Here is a 26521-nt window from a genome sequence, read left to right as displayed (position 1 = left end):
GGGCCCTCCACCTGGCCTCCCTCTACCTTTGTTCTACCTCCCCCTCTGACTCCAGCCCCAAGAAACGACCACAGACTCTGAAGCTGTGTTGCTCACTACGGTGGTGGTTTACTGGGTCAGGCTAGTTTGGAACCCTTCTTAGAGCCACTGCTCCTGAGTCTCGAGGCGGGTCCTGTTTGGGCTTCAGGGGAAGGCAGCACCCGGCACTGGCCACGGACGCACAGCTGGCCAGAGGGGGTCAGGCAGCAAGTCATGGCGGCGGGATCCAGGTCCGGTGGTAATGACATTTGCTGGTGCACCTTCTGCGCCACGCGGAAGCCGCTCCCATCCGGGTCACAGCCCTCCAGTTGCCGCTGGCCAGTCACCATCAGGCATCCGCCGTCCACTTGAACCACCAGCTCCTCAGGGGTGAAGCCGTGGGCATACATCTTCATCTGGAAGCCACCCTCCGCATGGACGTTGCCCCGTACAGCTGCCACATCTGCCGTGAGCTGCTGCACCGGCAGGGTGGTCACCTGGTTCTGTTCAGTAAAGGCCACGCTGGGACATCGGGACGCCGACTGGGCTCCCGTTGGAGAGACTGCTACCGACCCGCTGCATCCGAGTGAGCAACTGCTGTGGAAGGGCGCGAGGCTCCGAATGCAGCGCTTGGCGCTGGGCCGGGCGGCGGACGCCGTAAGCGGGGGCCCTCGTGGCCCCGCGTGGCTCCGCTCCTGCCCGCGCGACGCCGCCCCGCTCAGGGGGCTCCCTTGGCTTCCGGCGAGGTTGGCTTCCACAGAGTATGGGGTCAGCTGTGCACATGTCCTACCTCCATGGGTCAGGTTGGCAGCCGCCCTGGCGCCCCCTGCTGCTGCTGCTGCTTTTATCTCGGATACGGCCGCTTTCTCGGGCCCTTCCCCACCGTAGTCACAGAGGGCCCGGCCGCCGGGGCTGAGACTCAACCGGATAGGCCAAAAGAGGCTGGTGGCGCTCGAGCCCAACCCTGGAGCTGTCACCAGCACGGAGCGGAGATGAGATTGAGCCGCCGGGCTCTTGCCCTTCTGAGAATCAGGCCTGGGGGGAAGGAGGACTGTCCCCTGAACAGAGCCATCAGTGTGACCGCGGGGTCATCCATTCTTGGAACGTCCTGCACTTCTCTGACCACGCACAATCCTGCGACACATGGGGATTGGGAGGTGGATGCGCCTTCCTGGTTTCCGTCATTCCACCCCGGGCCTACTGTGGCAGGCTCAGAGCTGGGCTCTGGGACCACAAAGATGAAGACTTGGGCCCTGCGCTACGTGGGAGGTGCCCACCGTGTGGGCGGGAGAGCCGTTCCGCCCTCCTCTGCCTCTACCCCATCTCCACCTTGGGAGCCTTTTACCTGACCACGGCCATTACTCTGGCGCTCAGTGCTTATAAAATAAATCCTTTTTGTTGAAGTATAACGTACGCAGAGGAAAGTGCGCAAAGAGAACACACCCGTGTAACCACTTAACAGGTCAAGAAATAGAACTGTTGCTGTTTAATCGCCACACTAGGTGCAACTCTGTGTCCCGAGACGTGTGGGATAGGGCCAGGGTTGGGGCAGGAGGGAGATGCGCAAGAAGCCAACTCGACTCCAGGCCCCAGGCCTGCATTTTCACCCTTGGGCTTGGGAGGTGATTCCCCAAACAGAAGCCTGTGTTCTGGGGTACTTCTCCTTGTCGCAAGAGGGCAGCAATCTTTACTATCTTGGAAGCCTTCGACAGAGATTACAAGTGAGGAGGAGTCAATCTGGGGTGCTCGCTCGGGCCTCACTTGTCTGTACGACATCAAGAAACAGGACAGAAAAGCCTGGAAGCTGGAGGCAAAGGGAGCGACCTGCAAGACTACAATTCCCATCATGCTCCGGGGCAGGGACGCCTGCGCACTGAACGCCGGTTGCCCATGCGGCCCTAGGGCTGGAAGCGCCGCGCCGCGCTGCGCCGCGCTGCGCCGCGCTCCGCTGCGGGGAGGCCATGACGGAACCTTCCCAGGCCTCGACCCCGGCCCCGGCCGCGCAGCCCCGTCCCCTTCAGTCCCCAGCCCCCGCCCCAACTCCGACTCCTACCCTCAGCCCGGCTTCGGCCCCGACTCCGGCTCCCACTCCGGCATCAGCCCCAGCCCCAGCTACAGCCCCAGCCGGGAGCACAGGGACTGGGGGGCCCGGGGTAGGAAGTGGGGGTACCGGGAGCGGGGGTGATCCGGCTCGACCTGGCCTGAGCCAGCAGCAGCGCGCCAGCCAGAGGAAGGCGCAAGTCCGGGGGCTGCCGCGCGCCAAGAAGCTTGAGAAGCTAGGGGTCTTCTCGGCTTGCAAGGTGGGGGCGGGGCCTGGGGTGAGAGGGGGCGGGGTTTGGGGCATCCTAGGGCTTGGGTGGGAATGGGGGCAAAGGTCTGGCTGGGGAACGGCTTCTCACCCCGGGTTACAGGGTTATTGACTGATTCTTCTGCCTCCAGGCCAATGAAACCTGCAAGTGTAATGGCTGGAAAAACCCCAAGCCCCCCACTGCACCCCGCATGGACCTGCAGCAGCCAGCTGCCAACCTTAGCGAGCTGTGCCGCAGCTGTGAGCACCCCTTGGGTAAGGCAGGTAGTGCCCTTGGAGCTGGGGGTGAGGGGGGTGGAGGTGGTGGGTCCTACTTGGACAGGATGACTTAAGTGCCACATAGTTGCATTTCTGGAAGACCGAAGATGCCTCTTAAGGAGGAATTGGTCTGGGAATGTGTATGCCCCAAGGGAGGAGAAAGGAAATCTGCCAGCCAGAAGAGACAAGAGGCCACCCAGATAGGAGCAGTCAGTCTCGTTGCCGGTCACGCTGCTTGGAGGGACTGAGGGTGTGTCTTGGCTGGCGATGAAAAGGAGCAGGAAGCCCTGTTGATTTTTTCTGTTCCTTTTTCCCAACTGCCATTTATCCTTACAGCCGACCACGTGTCCCACCTGGAGAATGTGTCAGAGGATGAGATTAACCGGCTCTTGGGGATGGTGGTGGACGTGGAGAATCTGTTCATGTCTGTTCACAAGGAGGAGGATACGGACACCAAGCAGGTCTATTTCTACCTCTTCAAGGTGAGCTTCTTCCAAGTGAGTGTGCGTGGGTGAAGGAGGGAGGCTGGGGGGTCTGCAGCTCTGTATTCGTTGACCTCTACTCCTCCCTCTTCTTCCAGCTCCTGCGGAAATGCATCCTGCAGATGACTCGGCCCGTGGTGGAGGGGTCCCTGGGCAGCCCCCCATTTGAGAAGCCTAATATTGAGCAGGTGGGATGAGGCAGGTGGTAAGAGGATTGGGGGCATCTTGGAGGAGTGGGGAGGCTGTGTTATCCATCCCCCCCCCAAGCTGAGGACAGGGGAGAGGTTCAGAGAAAGGAGGATGCTTTGGGCTAACCTCAGGGTGGGCATGGAGGTGGGAGGGGGTATAATTTCTCCTCACAGACAGCTCCAGAGCAAAAGCCCCAGAGAGCCCCCTGCCCTCAGGAAGCACCTACTTTTGGATAAGAAGGCCCTGCTGGCTGCTCACACCTCCTCCCGTTTTGTCCCGTATCTATCTCCCCTTCTCAGGGTGTGCTGAACTTTGTGCAGTACAAGTTTAGTCATCTGGCTCCCCGGGAGCGGCAGACAATGTTTGAGCTCTCGAAGATGTTCCTGCTCTGCCTTAACTACTGGAAGCTTGAGACGCCTGCCCAATTTCGGCAGAGGTCTCAGGCCGAGGACGTGGCTACCTACAAGGTCAATTATACCAGGTAGGTCCAGCCAGGGACAGCATGGGGGAGGCTTGTGAGCCCAGCTTGGGCTTTCATTTACCACCTCCCTGCTCCTCATCCGCTCTGCAGATGGCTCTGTTACTGCCACGTGCCCCAGAGCTGCGATAGCCTTCCCCGGTACGAGACCACTCACGTCTTTGGGCGGAGCCTTCTCCGCTCCATCTTCACCGTTACCCGGCGACAGCTGCTGGAGAAGTTCCGGGTGGAGAAGGACAAGCTGGTGCCCGAGAAGAGGACCCTCATCCTCACCCACTTCCCCAAGTAAGGCTTATTCTGGCCCGTCAGGATCTTGCACCGCGTTCACATCCTCCCTGTGGTCCCCTTTTTTCCAGGAGGGCTTCCTGGATTGGTCCTTCCTGTCACTCCATGAACCTTCTGGGATGTGGGTCTCTACCTGGGAGACTTGCCCAAGGCCCAGATATAATTTGCTAGCTCTTTGCCTTTTCATGTACTAAGTCTGGGGATGACAGGTACATGGCCCGAGTGCTAACACTGCCCACGCCCCTGGTAGACATGACTAACTGTTTCCCACGGGGTGTGGACGCAGCTCAGAATCCTTCTCACCACAGCACTCCAGGAGCTTACACTTGAGGTGAAACCGTTTTCCACCCCTGTCCTAGTCCTTTCTGTCAGATTTTTCTCTGTTCTGCCACACCATCTTTTCATTTTAAACCTGGCTTACAGCCACCCAGTTCAAGCCTTTCCCAACTAATGCAGGCCCTCATGTGCTCCTCTTGCCACCAGGTGGCAGTAAGAGGTGGCAGGAGAGGGTGGAATCACATTTTGATACTGAGGGCCCAGGGTGACTGGATGCCCTGCCTGGCACACAGCACAGGATGGCTTCGGTTCAGACCCTGTCTCCCTGTGCTGTTCACCGTGGCATGCTGGGCTTCTAGTCTCTGTTCTGGATCATCCTGTCCTCCTACCTTCAGCGAGGGGCTCCCAGAAGACAGGGAGCTGTGCCTCTTCCTTGTCTGAAGGCAGAAGCTGTCTCTGTCTCCCAGTTCCCTGAGGGCAGCCTCCAGGCCTTCCCGTGTCTGGCCCAGGCTGCTCCCTCGGTTGGAGGACAGAGCTGTGGGACAGACTCTGCCCTCCCCCCAGATTCCTGTCTATGCTGGAGGAGGAGATCTACGGGGCAACCTCTCCAATCTGGGAGTCGGGCTTCACCATGCCGCCCTCAGAGGGAACCCAGCTGGTGCCCCGGCCGGGTATGTGCCACACACAGTAGGCTTTCTGCTTGGTCCTCCTGGCTGAGCTCAGCCCCGCAGTGGAGGAGGGGCTGCAATTGGCAGCAGTGGGGAAGTACAGGAGGGTTCAGCTGGGGGTGGGAAAGCCCGGGTCCCTTAGAGGGACACACCAGCACCTTTGACCTCCATCCCCCGATTTTTTCGTCTCTCTCTATGTCAGCTACAGTCAGCGCTGCGGTTGTTCCCAGCGCCCCCATCTTCAGTCCCACCATGGCTGGGGGCAGCAACAGCTCCTTGAGCCTGGATTCCGGAGGGGCTGAGCCCATGCCAGGTGGGTGCTTGACCCCTGACCTCTGCCCCTCATTCACCCCTCCCCCAGCCTCTCTTGCTGTCCCTGGGAGACTTTGCCAGCTTCCTCAGCAGGCGAGAAGAGGAAGCTCCCAGAGAACCTGACCCTGGAGGATGCCAAACGGCTCCGTGTGATGGGCGACATCCCCATGGAGCTCGTCAATGAGGTCATGCTCACCATCACGGATCCCGCAGCCATGCTCGGGCCTGAGGTGGGCAGCCCAGCTTATGGACCAGTTGTGCTGGGGGTGGGGTGGTGGCTCACCACCTGAGACCCCAGCTCAACACCCCTCCTCTGGTGCCCAGACGAGCTTGCTGTCGGCCAACGCCGCCCGGGATGAGACTGCCCGCCTGGAGGAGCGCCGCGGCATCATCGAGTTCCACGTCATCGGCAACTCGCTCACACCCAAGGCCAACCGGCGGGTGTTGCTGTGGCTCGTAGGGCTGCAGAACGTCTTCTCCCACCAGCTGCCACGCATGCCCAAGGAGTACATCGCCCGCCTCGTCTTCGACCCGTACGTCCCCAGGAGAGCCCAACCCGAGGCCACCACACCCGGGCACCTCCTCCTTGGCCTCCCCACTGCTCCCCACTGCTCCCCAGGCCCCTTTCTCCAACCCTGGGCGATTCTTGCTCCTTAGTTCCCAGCACTGTGTACAGCTCAGGCCTCTGGGGTTGTTGTGGGCTCCTGGGGAGCATTTGGGGGACAGGTAGGGCCTGTGACCTGACCCTTCTCCCCTCAGGAAGCACAAGACTCTGGCCTTGATCAAGGACGGGCGGGTCATTGGTGGGATCTGCTTCCGCATGTTTCCCACCCAGGGCTTCACGGAGATTGTTTTCTGCGCTGTCACCTCAAACGAGCAGGTCAAGGTGAGTCCATGCCCCTGGTCCCAGCTCCATCCCACCCCCTGCTTCTGCTCTGGACAAGGTCGGAGCAGCACAATAGTGACACAGCTGCCCCCAACCCTTCTTTTAGTGGCCAGACAGTTCTTCACACCCCCACAAGGTGGCAGTTGTACTTTGATAACTGGATTAAGGAAACACCTGTTGACATATGGCACCCCAGAATCAGTAACACTTTTATTTTGTTTTTTTCTAGTTTTATTGAGATGTAACTGACATGTAGGACTGTGTAAGTTTAAGGTGTACAACCTGATGATTTGACTTACATACGTCGTGAAATGATGACCACAGTAAGTTTAGTGAACATCCGTTATCTCTTACAGTTACAAAATTAAAGGAGTAGGGAAAAAAATGCTTTTTCTTTGTGATGAGAACTCTCCAGATTTACAGTAACACTTTTAAATGGACCTGTATTTCTCTCATCACAAGAATGTTCACATACATTGGGGAGTTAACTTTTATAACAGCACCCTATGCTGGGTGATAGTCCTGGTTTCTGTCCTTTAATTGTCACAGTAGACCCACTAGTAGGGTCCCTGGTTGTCCTGTTTTATTTTTTTATTTATTTATTTTTTATAAATTATTTTATTTTTGGCTGTGTTGGGTCTTCGTTGCTGCGCGCGGGCTTTCTCTAGTTGCGGCGAGCGGGGGCTACTCTGCATTGTGCTGCGCGGGGTTCTCATTGCGGTGGCTTCCCTTACTGCAGAGCACGGGCTCTAGGTGCACGGGCTTCAGTAGTTGTGGTGCGCAGGCTCAGTAGTTGTGGCTCACGGGCTCTAGAGCGCAAGCTCAGTAGTTGTGGCGCACAGGCTTAGTTGCTCCGTGGCATGTGGGATCTTCCTGGACCAGGGCTCGAACCCGTGTCCCCTGCATTGGCAGGTGGATTCTTAACCAGTGCACCATCAGGGAAGCCCTATTTTTTAATTTTTTATTTATTTTTTTAATACTCTTTTTAAAAAATATTTATTTATTGTTTATTTGGCTTTGTTGGGTCTTAGTTGAAGCATGCGGGATCTTCACTGTGGCATGCGAACTCTTAGTTGTGGCATGTGGGATCTAGTTCGCTGACCAGGGATCAAACCCGGGCCCACTGCATTGGGAGTGTGGAGTCTTAGCCACTGGACCACTGGGCAGGTCCCGTGTCCTGTTTTGTTTTTATTTATTTACTTTTTAAAATGGTGCAGCCGCTTTATTTTATTTTATTTATTTATTTTTGGCCACGCTGTGCAGCTTGCAGGATTTTAGTTCCCCCACCAGGATCAAACCCGCGCCCTCTGCAGTGAAAGTTTGGAGTCCTAACCACTGGACTACCAGAGAATTCCATGGTTGCCCTGTTTTACATAACCCAGATCTGCATGGTGCCTCTTTGGTCCTGACACGTGTGGAAGACAGTCTCTTTGGGGTTCAGATATTGTGATGAGTGGGGCCCTTGTGATTCCCCCTCCCCTCTCCTCCAATTCTGAGGCCCAGGGACTGGGAACTAGCCGCCTGAGGACCACAGCTTCCTGGTTGGGTTTAGATGCAGGCCCTCCCTGCCATAGCTGGCCGCCTGACTTGGACACATTTCCTAAAATAGCTGAGTTTCAGTTTTTTTTCTGTAAAATGGAGGTAACGATAGCTGTTTCGTGGGTTAACTTGAGGATTGCTCTGTAAAGAACCAAGCACCACACCTGTTCCAGAGTAAGCGCTTAGAAATCCAGCATCCTTCACTTTTCTCCCCATAAACTCCCCTTCCTCTGCCAGTCGCCTTTCCTCCTACCTGACTTGGATCCCCTGGCTATTCCCACCTCCTTTCCAGTCAGCTCCCTCCCCTGCCCTCCTGAGACCTCTCTAGCTGCAGTCCTGCCCCCTCCCCCCTGAAAAGCCCTGCCCCCTTCCCCTGCAGGGCTATGGGACTCACCTGATGAACCACCTGAAGGAGTATCACATCAAACACAACATTCTCTACTTCCTCACCTACGCCGACGAGTACGCCATTGGCTACTTCAAGAAGCAGGTGACCCTCACCTCACCCCGTTTGCCCACTGCCTGGGGACAGGGGTCATTCTGTTTCACCCTCAGTGTGGATGGAGTGGGAGTCCCTTCGTCTCCCCTGTCCCATCCCACACCTGCGGGGAAGTCCTTCACTCCTGCATGCCTCCCTCCTGCTGCTCCAGGGAAGGGTAGGGTTCTCTAGGGCAGCTGGGCAGGCTGGGAGAGCTGGGAGGTTCTAGGGGTGAGTTGGGGTGGGGGGTTAGCCAGCCTGGAAACATTCCAGGGACAGATTCAGGTTGGAAAAGGCTTGCCGATGGATTGGTCGTAACTCTCCACGCCCTAGGGCTTCTCCAAGGACATCAAGGTACCCAAGAGCCGCTACTTGGGCTACATTAAGGACTATGAGGGGGCGACACTGATGGAGTGTGAACTGAACCCTCGAATTCCCTACACGGAGCTGTCCCACATCATCAAGAAGCAGAAGGAGGTGTGTGTGCGTGTGCGTGTGTGCACTCACACACATGCACGTCTCCGTGGGGCTTTTCATGAACGTGCACTTGAGGGTGAACACGCGTGGATGTGTACCACGTGTACATGCATGTGCGCATGTGAAGTGGGATGGGCCAGGGTCTTGGCTCTTGCTCTGCCTCTTAGGGGAAATTAGGGGGGCCTGACTGTGGCCTGGGAGGGTGGTTCCTGGAGCTGGGTTGGCCCCTCAGACCCTTCCTTCCCTCAGATCATCAAGAAGCTGATTGAGCGCAAACAGGCGCAGATCCGAAAGGTCTACCCCGGGCTCAGTTGCTTCAAGGAGGGTGTGAGGCAGATCCCTGTGGAGAGCGTCCCCGGCATTCGTGAGCAGGGGTCTTGGCTGGGGAGGGGGTGTACTGCTTGGGGTGTGGACAGGCATTCTTAGGGGTGTTCTCCCGACTCCCCACTTTGCAGGAGAGACGGGCTGGAAGCCGCTGGGGAAGGAGAAGGGGTGAGTGTTGTGTGGAGGAAGGGGAGGGAGGAGGGGGAGGCAGAGGGCCCAGGAGCCTCAGACTCGGCCTCTCTTGCCCCAGGAAGGAGCTGAAGGACCCAGACCAGCTCTACACGACCCTCAAAAACCTGCTGGCCCAGATCAAGGTGGGGAGACCAGGCTCCCTTCTGGGGGTCCCTGTGCCAATGGCTGTGGCTTTCTGACCCAGGGTGGGGGGTAGCTGTCTCGAGCTGGGCGGGGGCACAGTGGGCCTGGCCTCAGCCCGGCTCTCCTCTGCAGTCCCACCCCAGTGCCTGGCCCTTCATGGAGCCCGTGAAGAAGTCGGAGGCCCCAGACTACTACGAGGTCATCCGCTTCCCCATCGGTGAGGACCCTCCGTTCCAACTCCTTCCTCCCACACCTGCTCAGGCTCCCTGGGCCGTGCAGCCTCTGAAAAACGTGCCCTTCTCTCCTGCTGCCCAGACCTGAAGACCATGACAGAGAGGCTGCGCAGCCGCTACTATGTGACCCGGAAGCTCTTTGTAGCTGACCTGCAGCGGGTCATCGCCAACTGCCGCGAGTACAACCCCCCGGACAGCGAGTACTGCCGCTGCGCCAGCGCCCTGGAGAAGTTCTTCTACTTCAAGCTCAAGGAGGGCGGGCTTATTGACAAGTAGTCTGGCTGTGGACCTCGGCCTCAACCTGGAATGTCTCCACCTCGGGTTCTGATCTAATCTCTGGGGTGCCCTTGTGCCCAGGTCTGCCTCAGTTTGAGACACTCCAGCCAGGGGCCCTCCAGCCCCTGATCCTGCAGCCCTTTCAGGGCCTTGGGGCACCCCCAAGCCTGCAGCTCTGTCCCACCCTTCATTGTGTCTGACCTTGGGAAGGGGTCTCTCAGGTCTGGGGTTCAGCCCCTCTAAGAGTGGCTGGTGGCCAGAGGATGAACAGCCCTGTCCAGCCCTGGTGGCCCCCAGTCCTGATCCCCGCTTCTCCCCACCACCCCCCCCCCAACACACACACACACACACACACACACACACGCACACACACACACACACACTCCCCCAAGCTATGGAGTTTTGGAGTCCTGGCCCTGGCCCAGGTCACTGTTTTCCTCAAGGGCAGGATCGCCAACTTTAGCTTGAGTGAGGGGGCTTCAGGGGTTGGAAGTTCAGCCTGGACTGGAGGGGCCATGCCTCACCTGCACTGTTCTGTTTGTACCCCAGGGGTGGGGGGCGTGGGGACCATTCATTTCCTGGCATTAATCCCTTGGAGGGAATAATAAAGTTTTGGGGTTTTTTTCTCTGTGTGATTGTTTCTTCAGTAGAATCCCTGGCCTTAGCAGGCTGACCCCGTTCCGCCAATACCGCCTGCAGGCTGGGGCTGCCCTTCTCAGCAAGCCTCTTGCCTGTCCCGCGCCCCTGGGGCGATGGGACCTGCTGGGCTGCAGCCCCCCACTTCTCCCTGCTGGCTGCTCCTGGTCCAGGTGAAGACTCCACTCCTGGGGGAGGGGCTAGCAGGACCCAGGAGGAGAGGGTGCCTTGCTGTCAGTGGCACTTGTCTCCCCCTCCCCCCACTCCTCTCCCTACCCCCTCACCCACCGTATCCCCCCACCCCCACTGGCCCCCTGAAGCAAACAAAGTTTTTTCTGTGGGGCAGCGAAGGGAGATTCCCAGGTTGATTTCTGCAGGGCTGGCTCCTCCCCTCAGTTTCAGTTTCCATTTCCTTCTCAGCGGAGCCCAGCAGCTTCCGGGCTAAGCCGGCAGGGCTGCAGGTGAGACCCGGGCTGGCACGGGGTAAGTGTGGTCTGCGGTACTCAGCCTTTCCTCCTGCCCAGATCAGGTTTCCGGTAGGTTCCACCGTTGCCCTGCCCCCTTCTCCAACCACCGTTGCCCTGCTCCCTTCTCCCTCAAGCTGGATAGAGTCCGGGGCACAGGGAGTTCCCTAGGCAAGACTGAGCTGGCCAGGAGTGGAGAGTGGCTCTGAGGGGTGCCGCGCCTGGGAGGGGGCCAGGAGGGCCAGTGGTCTGAGCTCCCTGCCATTTCCAGAATGGAGCTGCGACCCTACCAGTGGGAGGTGATCATGCCTGCCCTGGAGGGCAAGAATATCATCATTTGGCTGCCCACGGGCTCCGGGAAGACCAGGGCAGCTGCTTATTTGGCCAAGAGGCATCTAGAGACTGTAGACGGAGCCAAGGTGGTTGTATTGGTCAACAGGGTGAGTGTCCTGCCCTCCCCCCAGCAGCGTCTCAACTCCTCGGGTGCCTCTCAGGACCCTCCAGAACTCCAAAGCGGCTGTGACCATCTCTAAGCTCACCTGTCTTTTTACCCACTTCAGAACTCAGCCATGTCCTGGGGGTCACCTTGCTCCCCCCCCCATTCCCCAGGCCCTGATCTAGCTTCCTCTCCCCATCTCATTCTCCACCCCTAGGTGCACCTGGTGACCCAGCATTGTGAGGAGTTCAGCAGCATGCTGGGCAGACGCTGGACCATTACAACCCTGAGTGGGGACATGGGGCCACGAGCTGGCTTTGGCCACGTGGCCCGGAGGCATGACCTGCTCATCTGCACGGCTGAGCTGCTGCAGAAGGCACTGACCAGTCTGGAGGAGGAGGAGCATGTGGAGCTCAACGGTGAGGGCTGGGGGCAGGGGGAAAGGGCGCACCCCTGAGGCCCCCTGCCTGCCAACCCCAGGGCTCCTGTTCTAGTAAAGGTGTTGGGACGTTTCATGGGATGAGGGGTTCCCCATTCACCAAACCCCAGCATACACCCCAGTAGAAACAGACCTGGCTAGAGTGCAGGATCTTGGGCAAGTACCTTCCCCCAGCTGAGCCTTAGTTTACTAATCTGTAAAATGGAGGTAAATCGTCCCTGCCTGGCCCATTCTCTGCGGCCCAGCTGCAAGCTGTGAAGGGAGGAAGGAATTCTCAGATGAGTTGTGGGGACTATGTGAAACAGCTTATGGGAGGAAGGGCTTTGCAAACTTAGGTAATAACCTTCTCTTGTGTGCCTCCAGCCTTCTCCCTGCTGGTGGTGGATGAGTGTCACCACACGCACAAAGACACCGTCTACAACGTCATCCTGAGCCGGTACCTGGAGCTTAAATTCCAGAGGACCCAGCCGCTGCCGCAGGTGCTGGGTCTCACAGCCTCGCCAGGCACTGGCGGGGCCTCCACGCTCGATGGGGCCATTGACCATGTCCTGCAGGTCAGCTTGGCCCCTGTGACCCTCCTACCAGAAACCTCCCTAACCTGTCCTGCCTTACCCCATGCCCATCAGCCCTCTCCAGACTCCCCCAGGCAGGGTTCAAGCCCCTTCGCCACCTAAGCTCCAGCCTCGAATGACTTCTTGTCGCACTTAGAATAATCTCCCAAGTCCACTCTGGCTTACAAAGTCCCATGTGATCTAGGCCTTGCCTACCTCCCACCCTCATTTCCTGCACCCTTCTCCTCACTCCCACTATTCTGGCCTTCTCTCTGTATCTTAAGCATGTCAGGCTTGTCCTGTCTCAGGACCTTTGCACTTGCCATTTCTTCTGCCCTGAATGCCTTTACCCTGCACTTTACTTGTCAGGCTCTTTCTTGTCATTCAGGGAGCAGCTTAAATGTCACGGCTTCAGAGTCTTCCCTGATCATCACTGCGCTCTTTTTTTTTTAAAATAAATTTATTTATTTAATCATTTATTTTTGGCTGCGTTGGGTCTTCATTGCTGCACATGGGCTTTCTCTAGTTGCTGTGAGCAAGGGCTACTCTTCGTTGCGGTGCGCGGGCTTCTCTTTGCAGTGGCTCCTCTTGTTGCAGAGCACGGGCTCTAGGCGCGCGGGCTTCAGTAGTTGTGGCACGCAGGCTCAGTAGTTGTGGCTCGTGGGCTCTAGAGCACAGGCTCAGTAGTTGTGGCGCATGGGCTTAGTTGCTCTGTGGCACGTGGGATCTTCCTGGACCAGGGATCGATCCCGTGTCCCCTGCATTGGCAGGCGGATTCTTAACCACAGCGCCACCGGGGAAGTCCCGCTGCGCTCTTTCATACCATCCAGTTTTTTTTTTCAGAGCTAGTTAACACTATGTGAAACTCTCTCATTCTGTTACTCTTTTTTTCTTTTCTTTTTTTTTTTTTTTACCATTACTATTTTTTTTTTAATCAGTCATCACTTTTATACAAATCACAGTATACATGTCAATCCCAATCGCCCAATTCAGCACACCACCATCCCCACCCCACCACAGTTTTCCCCCCTTGGTGCCCATACGTTTGTTCTCTACATCTGTGTCTCAACTTCTGCCCTGCAACCCGGTTCATCTGTACCATTTTTCAAGGTTCCACATACATGTGTTAATATACGATATTTGTTTTTCTCTTTCTGACTTACTTCACTCTGTATGACAGTCTCTAGATCCATCCACGTCTCAAAAAATGACTCAATTTCGTTCCTTTTTATGGCTGAGTAATATTCCATTGTATATATGTACCACTTCTTCTTTATCCATTCGTCTGTCGATGGGCATTTAGGTTGCTTCCATGACCTGGCTATTGTAAATAGTGCTGCAATGAACATTCGGGTACATGTGTCTTTTTGAATTATGGTTTTCTCTGGGTATATGCCCAGTAGTGGGATTGCTGGGTCATATGGTAATTCTATTTTTAGTTTTTTAAGGAACCTCCATATTGTTCTCCATAGTGGCTGTATCCATTTACATTCCCACCAACAGTGCAAGAGGGTTCCCTTTTCTCCACACCCTCTCCAGTATTTGTTGTTTGTAGATTTTCTGATGAAGCCCATTCTAACTGGTGTGAGGTGATACCTCATTGTAGTTTTGATTTGCATTTCTCTAATAATTAGTGATGTTGAGCATCTTTTCATGTGCTTCGTGGCCGTCTGTATGTCTTCTTTGGAGAAATGTCTATTTAGGTCTTCTGCCCATTTTTGGATTGGGGTGTTTGTTTCTTTAATATTGAGCTGAATGAGCTGTTTATATATTTTGGAGATTAATCCTTTGTCCGTTGATTCGTTTGCAAATAATTTCCTCATTCTGAGGGTTGTCTTTTCGTCTTGTTTATGGTTTCCATTGCTGTGCAAAAGCTTTGAAGTTTCATTAGGTCCCATCTGTTTATTTTTGTTTTTATTTTCATTACTCTAGGAGGTGGATCAAAAAAGATCTTGCTGTGATTTATGTCAAAGAGTGTTCTTCCTATGTTTTCCTCTAAGAGTTTTATAGTGTCCAGTCTTACATTTAGATCTCTAATCCATTTTGAGTTTATTTTTGTGTATGGTGTTAGGGAGTATTCTATTTTCATTCTTTTACGTGTAGCTGTCCAGTTTTCTCAGCACCACTTATTGAAGAGACTGTCTTTTCTCCATTGTATATCTTTGCCTCCTTTGTCATAGATTAGTTGACCATAGGTGTGTGGGTTTATCTCTGGGCTTTCTATCTTGTTCCATTGATCTCTGTTTCTGTTTTTGTGCCAGTACCATATTGGCTTGATTACTGTAGCTTTGTAGTATAGTCTGAAGTCAGGGAGTCTGATTCCTCCAGCTCCGTTTTTTTCCCTCAAGACTGCTTTGGCTATTCGGGGTCTTTTGTGTCTCCATACAAATTTGAAGATGATTTGTTCTAGTTCCGTAAAAAATGCCATTGGTAATTTGATAGGGATTGCATTGAATCTGTAGATTGCTTTGGTTAGTATAGTCATTTTCACAATATTGATTCTTCCAATCCAAGAACATGGTATATCTCTCCATCTGTTGGTATCATCTTTAATTTCTTTCATCAGTGTCTTATAGTTTTCTGCATACAGGTCTTTTGTCTCCCTAGGTAGGTTTATTGCTAGGTATTTTATTCTTTCTGTTGCAATGGTAAATGGGCGTGTTTCCGTAATTTCTCTTTCAGATTTTTCATCATTAGTGTATAGGAATGCAAGAGATTTCTGTGCATTAATTTTGTATCCTGCAACTTTACCAAATTCATTAATTAGCTCTAGTAGTTTTCTGGTGGCATCTTTAGGAATCTCTATGTATAGTATCATGTCATCCTCAAACATGAGGATCATGTCATGACAGTTTTACTTCTTCTTTTCCAATTTGTATTCCTTTTATTTCTTTTTCTTCTCTGATTGCCATGGCTAGGACTTCCAAAACTATGTTGAATAATAGTGGTGAGAGTGGACATCCTTGTCTCGTTCCTGATCTTAGAGGAAATGCTTTCAGTTTTTCACTGTTGAGAATGATGTTTGCTGTGGGTTTGTTGTATATGGCCTTTATTATGTTGAGGTAGGTTCCCTCTATGCCCACTTTCTGGAGAATTTTTATCATAAATTGGTGATGAATTTTGTCAAAAGCTTTTTCTGCATCTATGGAGATGATCATATGGTTTTTATTCTTCAGTTTGTTAATATGGTGTATCACATTGATTGATTTGCGTATATTGAAGAATCCTTGCGTCCCTGGGATAAATCCCACTTGATCGTGGTGTATGATCCTTTTAATGTGTTGTTGGATTCTGTTTGCTAGTATTTTGTTGAGGATTTTTGCATCTATATTCATCAGTGATATTGGTCTGTAATTTTCTTTTTTGTAGTATCTTTGTCTGGTTTTGGTATCAGGGTGATGGTGGCCTCATAGAATGAGATTGGGAGTGTTCCTTCCTCTGCAATTTTTTGGAAGAGTTTGAGAAGGATGGGTGTTAGCTCTTCTCTAAATGTTTGATAGAATTCACCTGTGAAGCCATCTGTTCCTGGACTTTTGTTTGTTGGAAGATTTTTTTTTTTTTTTTTTAAAGAAGTTATCTTTTTTTTTTTTTTTTTAATTAATTAATTTATTTATTTATTTTGGGCTGTGTTGGGTCTTCGTTTCTGTGCCAGGGCTTTCTCTAGTTGCGGCGAGCGGGGGCCACTCTTCATCGCGGTGCGCGGGCCTCTCACTATCGCAGCCTCTCTTGTTGCGGAGCATAGGCTCCAGACGCGCAGGCTCAGTAATTGTGGTTCACGGGCCCAGTTGTTCTGCGGCATGTGGGATCTTCCCAGACCAGGGCTCGAACCCGTGTCCCCTGCATTGGCAGGCGGATTCTCAACCACTGCGCCACCAGGGAAGCCCTGTTGGAAGATTTTTAATCACAGTTTCAATTTCATTACTTGTGATTGGTCTGTTCATGTTTTCTGTTTCTTCCTGGTTCAGTCTTGGAAGGTTATACCTTTCTAAGAATTTGTCCATTTCTTCCAGGTTGTCCATTTTATTGGCCTAGAGTTGCTTGTAGTAGTCTCTTAGGATGCTTTGTATTTCTGCGGTGTCTGTTGTAACTTCTCCTTTTTCATTTCTGATTTTATTGATTTGAGTCCTCTCCCTCTTTTTCTTGATGCGTCTGGCTAATGGCTTATCAATTTTGTTTATCTTCTCAAAGAACCAGCTTTTAGTTTGTTGATCTTTGCTACTGTTTTCTTTGTTTCTATTTCATTTATTTCTGCTCTGACCTTTATGATTTCTTTCCTTCTGCTAACTTTGGGTTTTGTTTGTTCTTCTTTCTCTAGTTGCTTTAGGTGTAAGGTTAGATTGTTTACTTGAGATTTGTCTTGTTTCTTTAGGTAGGCTTGTATAGCTATAAACTTCCATCTTAGAACTGCTTTTGCGCATCCCATAGGTTTTGGATCATTGTGTTTTCATTGTCATTTGTCTCTAGGTATTTTTTGATTTCCTCTTTGATTTCTTCAGTGATCTCTTGGTTATTTAGTAATGTATTGTTTAGCCTCCATGTGTTTGTGTTTTTTACGTTTTTTTCCCTGTAATTGATTTCTAATCTCATAGCATTGTGGTCAGAAAAGATGTTTGATATGATTTCAATTTTCTTAAATTTACTGAGGCTTGATTTGTGACCCAAGATGTGATCTATCCTGGAGAATGTTCCGTGCGCACTTGAGAAGAAAGTGTAATCTGCTGTTTTTGGAAGGAATGTCCTATAAATATCAATTAAATCTATCTGGTCTATTGCGTCACTTAAAGCTTCTGTTTCCTTATTTATTTTCATTTTGGATGATCTGTCCATTGGTGTAAATGAGGTGTTAAAGTTCCCCACTATTATTGTGTTACTGTCGATTTCCTCTTTTATAGCTGTTAGCAGTTGCCTTATGTATCGAGGTGCTCCTATGTTGGGTGCATATATATTTATAGTTGTTATATCTTCTTCTTGGATTGATCCCTTGATCATTATGTATTGTCTTTCCCTGTCTCTTGTCACATTCTTTATTTTAAAGTCTATTTTATCTGATATGAGTATAGCTACTCCAGCTTTCTTTTGATTTCCATTTGCATGGAATATCTTTTTCCATCCCCTCACTTTCAGTCTGTATGTGTCCCTAGGTCTGAAGTGGGTCTGTTGTAGACAGCATATATATGGGTCTTGTCTTTGTATCCATTCAGCAAGCCTGTGTCTTTCGGCTGGAGCATTTAATCCATTCACGTTTAAGGTAATTATCGATATGTATGTTCCTATGACCATTTTCTTAATTGTTTTGGGTTTGTTTTTGTAGGTCCTTTCCTTCTCTTGTGTTTCCCACTTAGAGAAGTTCCTTTAGCATTTGTTGTAGAGCTGGTTTGGTGGTGCTGAATTCTCTTAGCTTTTGCTTGTCTGTAAAGCTTTTGATTTCTCCATCAAATCTAAATGAGATCCTTGCTGGGTAGAGTAATCTTGGTTGTAGGTTCTTCCCTTTCATCACTTTTAAGTATATCATGCCACTCCCTTCTGGCTTGTAGAGTTTCTGCTGAGAAATCAGCTGTTAACCTTATGGGAGTTCCCTTGTATGTTATTTGTCATTTTTCCCTTGCTGCTTTCAATAATTTTTCTTTGTCTTTAATTTCTGCCAATTTGATTACTATGTGTCTCAGCGTGTTTCTCCTTGGGTTTATCCTGTATGGGACTCTCTGCGCTTCCTGGACTTGGTGGCTGTTTCCCTTCCCACGTTAGGGAAGTTTTCAACTATAATCTCTTCAGATATTTTCTCTGGTCCTTTCTCTCTCTCTTCTCCTTCTGGGGCCCCTATAATGCGAATGTTGTTGCGTTTAATGTTGTCCCAGAGGTCTCTTAGGCTGTCTTCATTTCTTTTCATTCTTTTTTCTTTAGTCTGTTCCGCAGCAGTGAATTCCACCATTCTGTCTTCCAGGTCACTTATCCGTTCTTCTGCCTCAGTTATTCTGCTATTGATTCCTTCTAGTGTAGTTTTCATTTCAGTTATTGTATTGGTCATCTCTGTTTGTGTGTTCTTTAATTCTTCTAGGTCTTTGTTAAACATTTCTTGCATCTTCTCGATCTTTGCCTCCATTCTTTGTCCGAGGTCCTGGATCATCTTCACTATCATTATTCTGAATTCTTTTCCTGGAAGGTTGCCTATCTGCACTTCATTTAGTTGTTTTTCTGGGGGTTTTTCTTGTTCCTTCATCTGGTATATAGCCCTCTGCCTTTTCATCTTGTCTATCTTTCTGTGAATGTGGTTTTTGTTCCACAGGCTGCAGGATTGTAGTTTTTCTTGCTTCTGCTGTCTGCCCTCTGGTGGTTGAGGCTATCTAAGAGGCTTGATGGGAGGCTCTGGTGGTGGGTAGAGCTGACTGTTGCTGTGGCCTCTGTTACTCTTTTTTTTAAATTTAAATTTAAATTTATCTATTTGGCTGCGTTGGGTCTTAGCTGCGGCACACGGGATCTTCGCTGCGGCATGCGGGATCTTTCATTGCAGTGGGCAGGCTTCTCTGTAGTTATGGGGCATGGGCTCCAGAGCGCGCGGGCTCAGTAGTTGTGGCGTGCGGGCTTAACTGCCCTGCGGCATGTGGGATCTTAGTTCCCGGGCCAGGGATCGAACCCGTGTCCCCTGCATTGGAAGGTGGATTCTTAACCACTGGACCACCAGGGAAGTCCCTCATTCTGTTACTCTTTACCTGTTTATCATCTGTCTCCCCAACTCCAATGTAAGATGCTCTGTATCCCTGGTAACTAGAACAGCACTGGGCATAGAGAAGGAAGGCAATAGCTATTTCTTGAATACATGCGTCCCCACTCCCAGTGGCCCTGCCTCAGCCCATCCTGCCCCAAAGCTCTGCTCATTGTCCCCACAGAACCCCCCATTCCAGTGAACCCCTCTCTGTTGCCCCAGCTCTGTGCCAACCTGGACACGTGGCGCATCATGTCACCCCAGGACTACCGCTCCCAGCTGCAGGAGCACAGCCGCCAGCCCTGCAAACAGTACGACCTCTGCCACAGACGCACCCAGGTGCGTGGGGGGAGGGCCGTGGCAGGGGGTGGGGTCTGGTGTGAAGTTAGGGCACCTGGGGTTGAGCTCTGACTCCACCCTCACTAGCTCTGTGGTTTCAGGTTGTTTGCTTTTGTCTCAGCCTCCATCTCCCCTTTTTGTGAAATGGGGCAGATACAGCCCATGCCCTCAGCCTGCTGTTTTGTTTGACTCAGATGCCACCGTGGGCATCTCTCAAAACCCTGGGCACGCTTTGCAAACCGTAAAGCTGGGGCACTTTGTGCTGAGGCTGTTCCAAGCTCTCTCCTGCGGTGCAGACACTGTCTGGTGTCTGCTATGACAGGGCTGGACAAGGACTAGACATCACTGTGCTCAGGCCAGAAGTCAAGGATTCCGACGTAGCAGGAGCGGAGTGCAGGACCCCGACCTCTGCCTCCAGCCAGGACTCCTTTCACACCCCGGCCGGCCTCCCTCTGGGGCTCCCTCCTGTCCAGCTCCGATGTGCTGGCAGTAGCGGCACAGCTTCACCCGGAGATCAGCGTCCCCACTGGGTGCCCATTCCCCCGATGTGTGTGGGAAGCCCCTCACACCCTCACTCTTCTCGTCCAGGAGCCGTTTGGCGACATGCTGAAGCTGCTCATGGACCAAATCCACGACCATCTGGAGATGCCCGAGTTGAGACGGGACTTCGGGACGCAGACCTACGAGCAACAAGTGGTGGAGCTGAGCCGGGATGGTGAGAGGGGCCGTTCTAGGGAAGGGCTAGGCGGCCGGGGCGGTCCGGGGCGGGGCCATCCTGGGCGGAGCCTTCCCCCCCCCCCACCCCCACCCGCGTAGTCTAGGCGGAAGTGGGCCCTGGAGGGGCGTGGCCACTCAGGCCCTGCGAACCCTGCCCTCCCTCAGCGGCTGAGGCGGGGCTCCAGGAGCGGCGGGTGTACGCGCTTCACCTGCGTCGCTACAACGACGCACTGCTCATCCACGACACGGTCCGTGCGGTGGATGCCCTGGCCACTCTGCAGGATTTCTACGACAGGGAGCGCACCACTAAGACCCAGATCCTGCGTGCCGAGCGCTGGCTGCTGGCGCTGTTTGATGGTGAGGCTCGCAACTGAACTAAAGGTCAGAGGCCAGCCAGGACGCAGGTGCCAACGTGGGTGGGGAAGGTGCCAACGAGGGTACTGGGGCCCTAATTTTCTAACCAAAAGTCAAGACCGTGGATATGACAAAAGATAATATGCCCTCATTTGTGAAGGTTTGCATAGATATAAAAACTAATTCATGTTTTTGACAGAGATTTTTTAAAAACCGTTTAATTGGGACGGTCCTTGAAGGTTTGGGATGTGTGGTACCTTTAAACTGGGAAAGTGAGGTGGTCAGAGGATGAAATGTAAGGCTAGACGAGGCCTCAGCACAGGCTGGAGGGCAAGGATCTTTCTGAAGAGACCTGAGTTGAGTCAGACCTGGGGAGCAAAGATTAGCATGAAAATGTTCAGGGTCATCCTGGTAGCTGGCTTGAAGAGGGGTACTGGATGAGGTATGTGAGCAAAGGATTCTACACTGTAGGCCCCCGACCTAAGGCTGGCCGGCCTTAAGGCTGGGCAGGCAGAGGGTATCCTTAAGTGTGCTTTTGGTGCTGTTCAGGGGAATTAGGCAGGAGCAGGTGTCGTCAGGCACCCCCCGACCCCCAACTCCTGTAATCTTATCCCCACGAGTCCCCCACGCCCAACCCATGCCTTGCCCACCTCCAGACCTGAGTCCTGCGCCTCTGTTTTGGGCTTTTCTGGCAGATCACAGGAATGAGCTGGCCCACCTGGCAACTCGTGGCCCAGAGAACCCGAAACTGGCGGTGCTGGAAGAGATCCTGCAGAAGCAGTTCAGGAGCCCTGACAGCCCCCAGGGCATCATCTTCACCCGGACCCGCCAGAGTGCTCACTCCCTCCTGCTCTGGCTCCAGCAGCAGCCAGGCCTGCAGACAGTGGACATCAGGCCCCAGCTGTTGATTGGGGCTGGGAACAGCAGCCAGAGCACTCAGATGATCCAGATGACTCAGGTGTGGGTTCTGGGGAAAGGAGCTGAGGGTGGGGCTTCCCTAGTGGAGAAAGGGAGGGGACGGAATCTTCAGCACAGAGCAATGGGGGACTGATTAGCTCCAGGCAGAGGGCAGAGAGCTGGGGGGTGGGGTGGAGAGGTAGACACTGAGGTCCCCAGTGTTGAAGGTTCCCCCAATCTGGAGATCTCTGGGGGAAGAGAGGCAGAGGCTTGGGGATCTGCAGGGAGAGGCGAGTGATGTCCTCAGGACAGGGAATCAGGGGTCTGGGGTCCCTTGCATGAGAAGAATAGGTCCTGAGAGCTCCTAGAGTAGAGGGGCAGGAACCTTTAGGGACTCCTAAGGGAGACAGGGGTTAGATGGGTACCTGGGAAGATGAGCAAGGTCCTGGGGCTACTTGAAGATAGAGGTGGGGACGCAGGGTTCCTAGGGAAAGGGGACAAGATTGTGAGTAAAAGGGCTAAACCAGGAGAGGCTGGGCTGGCAGGAAGATAGGCCTGAACCCACCTCATTTACCATCCTCTTTCTCCTCCCCCACTTCCTCCCAGAGGGACCAGCAAGAAGTGATCCAGAAGTTCCGGACTGGTACCCTGAACCTCCTGGTGGCTACGAGTGTGGCAGAGGAGGGGCTGGACATCCCCCAGTGCAACGTGGTGGTGCGCTATGGGCTCCTGACCAATGAGATCTCCATGGTCCAGGTGCCCAAAGCATCCCTCCCCAAAACAGCCCTCAAAGGATGCTGTGTGGGACCCCAGCCCCACTCAGGCCCCTCTGTTTTCTCTTTCCCCAGGCAAGGGGCCGTGCCCGGGCCAGCCAAAGTGTATACTCATTTGTGGCGGCCCAAGGTAGTCGGGCGCTGAAGCGGGAGCTGACCAATGAGGCGCTGGAGACTCTGATGGAACGGGCAGTGGCTGCTGTGCAGGAGATGGACCAGGCCAAGTACCAGGACAGGGTTTGTGGGCAGCCTGAGTACCCTGCGGGGAAGGGGACTGAGGACTCTGCCTGGAAGGTCTCTGACTGCACACACATGCACTCCCCTGGTCCCCCTTCCTCTGGGGGCTAGCCTGGCCCACCTGGGGAAGATTTGAATGAAGGGAAAGGTAGAGGCTGGGGTGGCGCTTCCAGGGAAAGCAATGGCTGTTCTCCAAAATGCCTTGGAAACAGGCCTTATCCAGGGCTTTGAATTTATCCTCATCACCAAATATTTTGTGTATCTGTGAGAGCCGCCTTACAGCCCTTCTGGAACCAGGCAGCAGGGAAACAAACAGACACATCCACAAAATAAGCCCAGAACCAGAGCTTAAATCAGTTCCCCTGAGGCAGGGTCACCATCGTCCAGCCTTGTTCAGGACGGTCCCTGTTTACTCCTGTTGTCCCAGCATAATTATTAACGGTGCCCCATGTTAGATTAAAAGAAGCCACTTTGCACGAAATCCTCCAAAGAGGGAGTAAAGATTCAGCAAAAAGACTTGCCTTCCTCTCATTGTTTTCCACCCCCATATTTTTTTCCACAGAGCTGCTTGCTAAAAACTCCAGGGATGGTTGAGGAAGTCCCTTCTGGGTGCTAATAATCTGAGGTCTTTGGGAGCCCTTTGTCCCCCTGGGAGCATTCCCGGGGTCAGGTCTCTCAGGCCCCAGCCATGCCCCGTGTCCCCTCCCACCCCAGATCCAGGATCTGCAGCGGGCAGCCTTGGTCAAGCGGGCAGCCCAGGCGGCCCAGCGGGAGAGTCACCAGCACAAGTTCCTGGCAGAGCACGTGCGGCTCCTCTGTGTCAACTGCACAGTGCCCGTGGGCTATGGGAGTGACCTACGGAGGGTGGAGGGTACCCACCACGTCAACGTGAACCCCAACTTCTCGTGAGAACTGTACAAGGGGCTGTCGGGATGGGAAGCGGGGAGAGAAGAAGGGTATGATGGGAGATGGAGAATCCCTCCCAGCCAGACAGTGCTTTGAGGGTTTGGAAGGTTAAAGAGCATTTTAACAACTACCAAGTATGCATTTTCACAGTAGTCTGAGTAGACAGGTCTTATCATCACCCCACTTTACAGGTGAGGAAACAGAGGCTCAGAGAGGCTAAGTGACTTGCCCAAGCTCCCACAGCCACTATGTGGTTGAGCAAGAGCTGGAATTCAGGATGCCAAATGCTGAGGGGCCACAGACTGGCCCCCTGGTCCTACCTACTTTGTTTTTGTTTTTTAATATTTATTTATTTATTTTTGGCTGCATTGGGTCTCAGTTGCGGCACTCGGGATCTTTTGTTGCAGCGTGTGGGCTATTCGTTGTGACGCGCGGGCTTCTCTCTAGTTGTGGCACGCAGGCTCATTAGCTGCAGCACATGGGCTCTGTAGTCGAGGCACATGGGCTCTGTAGTTGAGGCGCATGGGCTCAGTAGTTACGGCGCCTGGGCCAAATTGCCCCGCAGCATGTGGGATCTTGGTTCCCCAACCAGGTGGTCCTACCTACTTTGAAGACATCAAGAGGGGCTGGTTGTCCCTGAGCCATCCCCTCATCTTCCACCCTCTAGAGGGTAACCTTTCCCCATCCTCCATCCATTCATTATTTATTAGGTACCTGTTATGCCAAGGATCTTCACACAGGTTCTCTCATTTGAGGAGGTAGCATTTCAACTAGGACTTGTCTTGAAGGATGCACTGGGTTGGAAAGTGAGATGAGGAGACGCAGGGATGATGCAACGGGAGTAATTCTGGTTGACCTGAGTGGAAGAGATGGTGAAGGATGAGATTCTGAAGGAACACAGACTGGCCTGTGGAGGACCTTGAAGGTTGGGCCTGAAAGTTTAGCCTTTGTCCTGTAGGCAATGGGGAGTCTTGGAGAGATTTTGAGCAGGGGAATGTCAGGGTCAGATGTACATTTGTAGAGGGTCACTCTGGCAGTTGGTGGAAGGATGACGTGGGGTTGAGAGTAAGGATGGAATGGGATGGAGGGATGGGGCAGGGAGAGCTGTTGGGGGGCTGTTGAAGTCATCCGGGTGGGTAGTGCTGAGGCCTGAGCTTGGGCAGAAGAGGGTGCCGTGGAGGCAGCACAGGCAGAGTGTAACCTCTCGACAGGCAGGAAGGCCCAAGGCCCAAGGCCCAGGCGCAGGCTCAGCAGGCAGGAGGGCATGAGATCTGGGGCTGGGGTTGGGGGGTGGGGTCCATGAGGGCTATGGCCACTCCCATTCTTCTCCAGGATCTACTACACCATCTCCCATGAGCCTGTGGTCATCAACAGAGTCTTCAAGGACTGGAGGCCTGGGGGCGTCATTAGCTGCAGGAACTGTGGGGAGGTAAGTGCTGGGGCCGTGGCCCTTAGCACTAGTCTTGAGAAGTCCTCAGTCTGAGGGAGGAAGCCCAGCCTCTGCCATCAAGGTGCCCTCACTGGGATGGGGGAGGCAGCCCTGCCCCAGGAGCTCCCAATCTGAGGAGAGGAGTTCCACCCCTGTCTTAGGGAGCCCACAGTGTGATGGGGGAGATAGCTCTCAGGCTGAGGTGGGAGACATAGGCCCAGCATTCATGAACTCCAACCTGAGGAGAGAAGCCCAGTCTGAGGACAGAGATGCAGACCTGGCCATCTCTGTCCCACCCACAGGGCTGGGGTCTGCAGATGATCTACAAGTCAGTGAAGCTGCCAGTACTCAAAGTCCGCAGCTTGCTGCTGGAGACACCGCAAGGGCGGGTCCAGTCCAAGAAGTGGTCCCGCGTGCCCTTCACCGTGCCTGACTTTGACTACGTGCAGCACTGTGCCCAGAGCCTGGCAGACTTCTCCCTGGACTGACCATCTTGTCCCTGCAGTGCCTGCTGTAGCCTTCAGGGGGCGGGAGAATCCACAGCAGCCACCATCTCCTGGGCAAAGCCTGGGTCCAGCCCCTCCCTCCAGAGTCACCAGCTCCAGGCTCCCGGCTGACCAGCCACAGAGGAACCCTGGGCACCCAGGCTGGCCTGGACTCCCACACTGAGGAAGCAGCTGGAGAGCCGCAGCTCATCCCAGACCCCCCTTACACGTACACAGACACCTTCGTGTGCAATGGATGGAGCTGGTGGGGGGAAACTGAGGCAGAAAATGGCCCCACTGTACTAGGCATCGCCAGTTTCCCTTGGCTTCAACATTCCTTCCCTGCCAAGGCCACTTGTATTCTTTGAGATTCTCCGTAAATTAAAAATAAAGAAGTAGAACTCATGTAGAAAATGGGTGGTATTTTTTTTTTTTAATTAATTTACTTATTTATTTATTTATTTTTGGCTGTGTTGGGTTGGGTCTTCGTTTCTGTGCGAGGGCTTTCTCTAGTTGTGGCAAGCGGGGGCCACTCTTCATCGCGGTGCGCGGGCCTCTCACTATCGTGGCCTCTCTTGTTGCAGAGCACAGGCTCCAGACGCGCAGGCTCAGTAGTTGTGGCTCACGGGCCCAGTTGCTCCGCGGCATGTGGGATCTTCCCAGACCAGGGCTCGAACCCGTGTCCCCTGCATTTGCAGGCAGATTCTCAACCACTGTGCCACCAGGGAAGCCCCAATGGGTGGTATTTTTAAAACAGATGTGTTGAGGTATAATTGACATAACTGTACATATTTATAGTGTGCAGTTTGATAAGTTTAGCGTATGTATGCTCTTCCACAGTCAAGATAATGAACATCACCATCACCCTCAAAACTTCCTTGTTCCCAATGTAATCCTCTTCCCCTTCCCCATCCACCAATCTGCTTTGTGCTGTATTTCTCTCTTTTTTTTTAGTTAGTTTTGTTTTAATTAATTTATTTTATTTTATTTATTTATTTTTTGGCTGTGTCAGGTCTTGGTTACAGCATGCGGGTTTCTTTCTAGTTGTGGCACGTGGGCTTCTCTCTAGTTGTGGCTTAACTGCCCCGTGACGCGTGGGATCTTAGTTCCCCAACCAGAGATCAAACCTGCGTCCCCTGCATTGGAAGGCGGATTCTTAACCACTGGACCACCAGGGAAGTCCCTGTGTTGTATTGCTAATGTTCAAAGCTTTTTTAAAAAAAATTTTTTAACACCCCTCTTTATGGCTATCATGTAACCTTGATTTGGAGAGAGCATCAAAAGTCTAAATTTGAGAGCCACTGAGAATGTGAGGCCTTTCTGCCTCCTCCACCCCATAATAGGCTCAAACCCCAG

The 26521-nt window shown here is 53.0% G+C and overlaps 3 protein-coding genes across 4 annotated transcripts; 2 read left to right on the top strand and 1 right to left on the bottom strand.

Moving 5' to 3' along the window:
• Positions 1-116: 116 nt before the first annotated feature.
• HSPB9 (heat shock protein family B (small) member 9) lies at positions 117-600 on the bottom strand. Its single transcript, XM_068531749.1, is given in 2 exon segments — positions 117-557; positions 559-600. Coding segments are annotated over 2 exon segments (483 nt in total).
• Positions 601-1894: 1294 nt separating this feature from the next.
• KAT2A (lysine acetyltransferase 2A) lies at positions 1895-10413 on the top strand. 2 transcript variants are annotated; one of them, XM_068531236.1, is made up of 18 exons: positions 1895-2318; positions 2458-2581; positions 2921-3066; positions 3165-3254; positions 3555-3736; positions 3827-4018; positions 4859-4965; positions 5165-5275; positions 5368-5504; positions 5599-5807; positions 6034-6160; positions 8079-8189; positions 8511-8654; positions 8904-9018; positions 9110-9146; positions 9229-9292; positions 9426-9510; positions 9609-10413. In XM_068531236.1, exons 1-18 carry the CDS (start codon positions 1980-1982, stop codon positions 9800-9802), a joined length of 2514 nt encoding a protein of 837 aa, XP_068387337.1. In that variant the 5' UTR covers positions 1895-1979; the 3' UTR covers positions 9803-10413. The 2 variants fall into 2 exon arrangements, with proteins under 2 accessions (XP_068387337.1, XP_068387336.1); XM_068531235.1 differs by having other exon boundaries at positions 5365-5504.
• Positions 10414-10845: 432 nt separating this feature from the next.
• Positions 10846-25552, top strand: DHX58 (DExH-box helicase 58). The gene is made up of 13 exons (XM_068531212.1): positions 10846-10921; positions 11174-11342; positions 11556-11757; positions 12141-12331; positions 19251-19367; positions 19956-20082; positions 20250-20441; positions 21134-21396; positions 21942-22091; positions 22184-22345; positions 23060-23250; positions 24584-24680; positions 24983-25552. The coding sequence occupies exons 2-13, from the start codon at positions 11175-11177 to the stop codon at positions 25166-25168; spliced, it is 2046 nt and encodes a 681-aa protein (XP_068387313.1). The 5' UTR covers positions 10846-10921; position 11174; the 3' UTR covers positions 25169-25552.
• The last annotated feature ends 969 nt before the right edge of the window (positions 25553-26521 follow it).

This window comes from Eschrichtius robustus, chromosome 20, assembly GCF_028021215.1.
Source record: "Eschrichtius robustus isolate mEscRob2 chromosome 20, mEscRob2.pri, whole genome shotgun sequence".
Lineage (NCBI taxonomy): Eukaryota > Metazoa > Chordata > Mammalia > Artiodactyla > Eschrichtiidae > Eschrichtius > Eschrichtius robustus.
This window is presented reverse-complemented; position numbering and strand designations above follow the sequence as displayed.

Bases quoted from the DNA above. Each gene is read 5' to 3' on its own strand.
- DHX58 (XM_068531212.1), top strand. From the start codon at position 11,175: ATGGAGCTGCGACCCTACCAGTGGGAGGTGATCATGCCTGCCCTGGAG. The intron at 21,397-21,941 runs GTGTGGGTTCTG...ACTTCCTCCCAG, and splicing joins AGATGATCCAGATGACTCAG to AGGGACCAGCAAGAAGTGAT. The intron at 22,092-22,183 runs GTGCCCAAAGCA...CTCTTTCCCCAG, and splicing joins ATGAGATCTCCATGGTCCAG to GCAAGGGGCCGTGCCCGGGC.
- KAT2A (XM_068531235.1), top strand. From the start codon at position 1,980: ATGACGGAACCTTCCCAGGCCTCGACCCCGGCCCCGGCCGCGCAGCCC. The intron at 5,276-5,364 runs GTGGGTGCTTGA...CAGCTTCCTCAG, and splicing joins AGGGGCTGAGCCCATGCCAG to CAGGCGAGAAGAGGAAGCTC. The intron at 5,505-5,598 runs GTGGGCAGCCCA...TCTGGTGCCCAG, and splicing joins CAGCCATGCTCGGGCCTGAG to ACGAGCTTGCTGTCGGCCAA.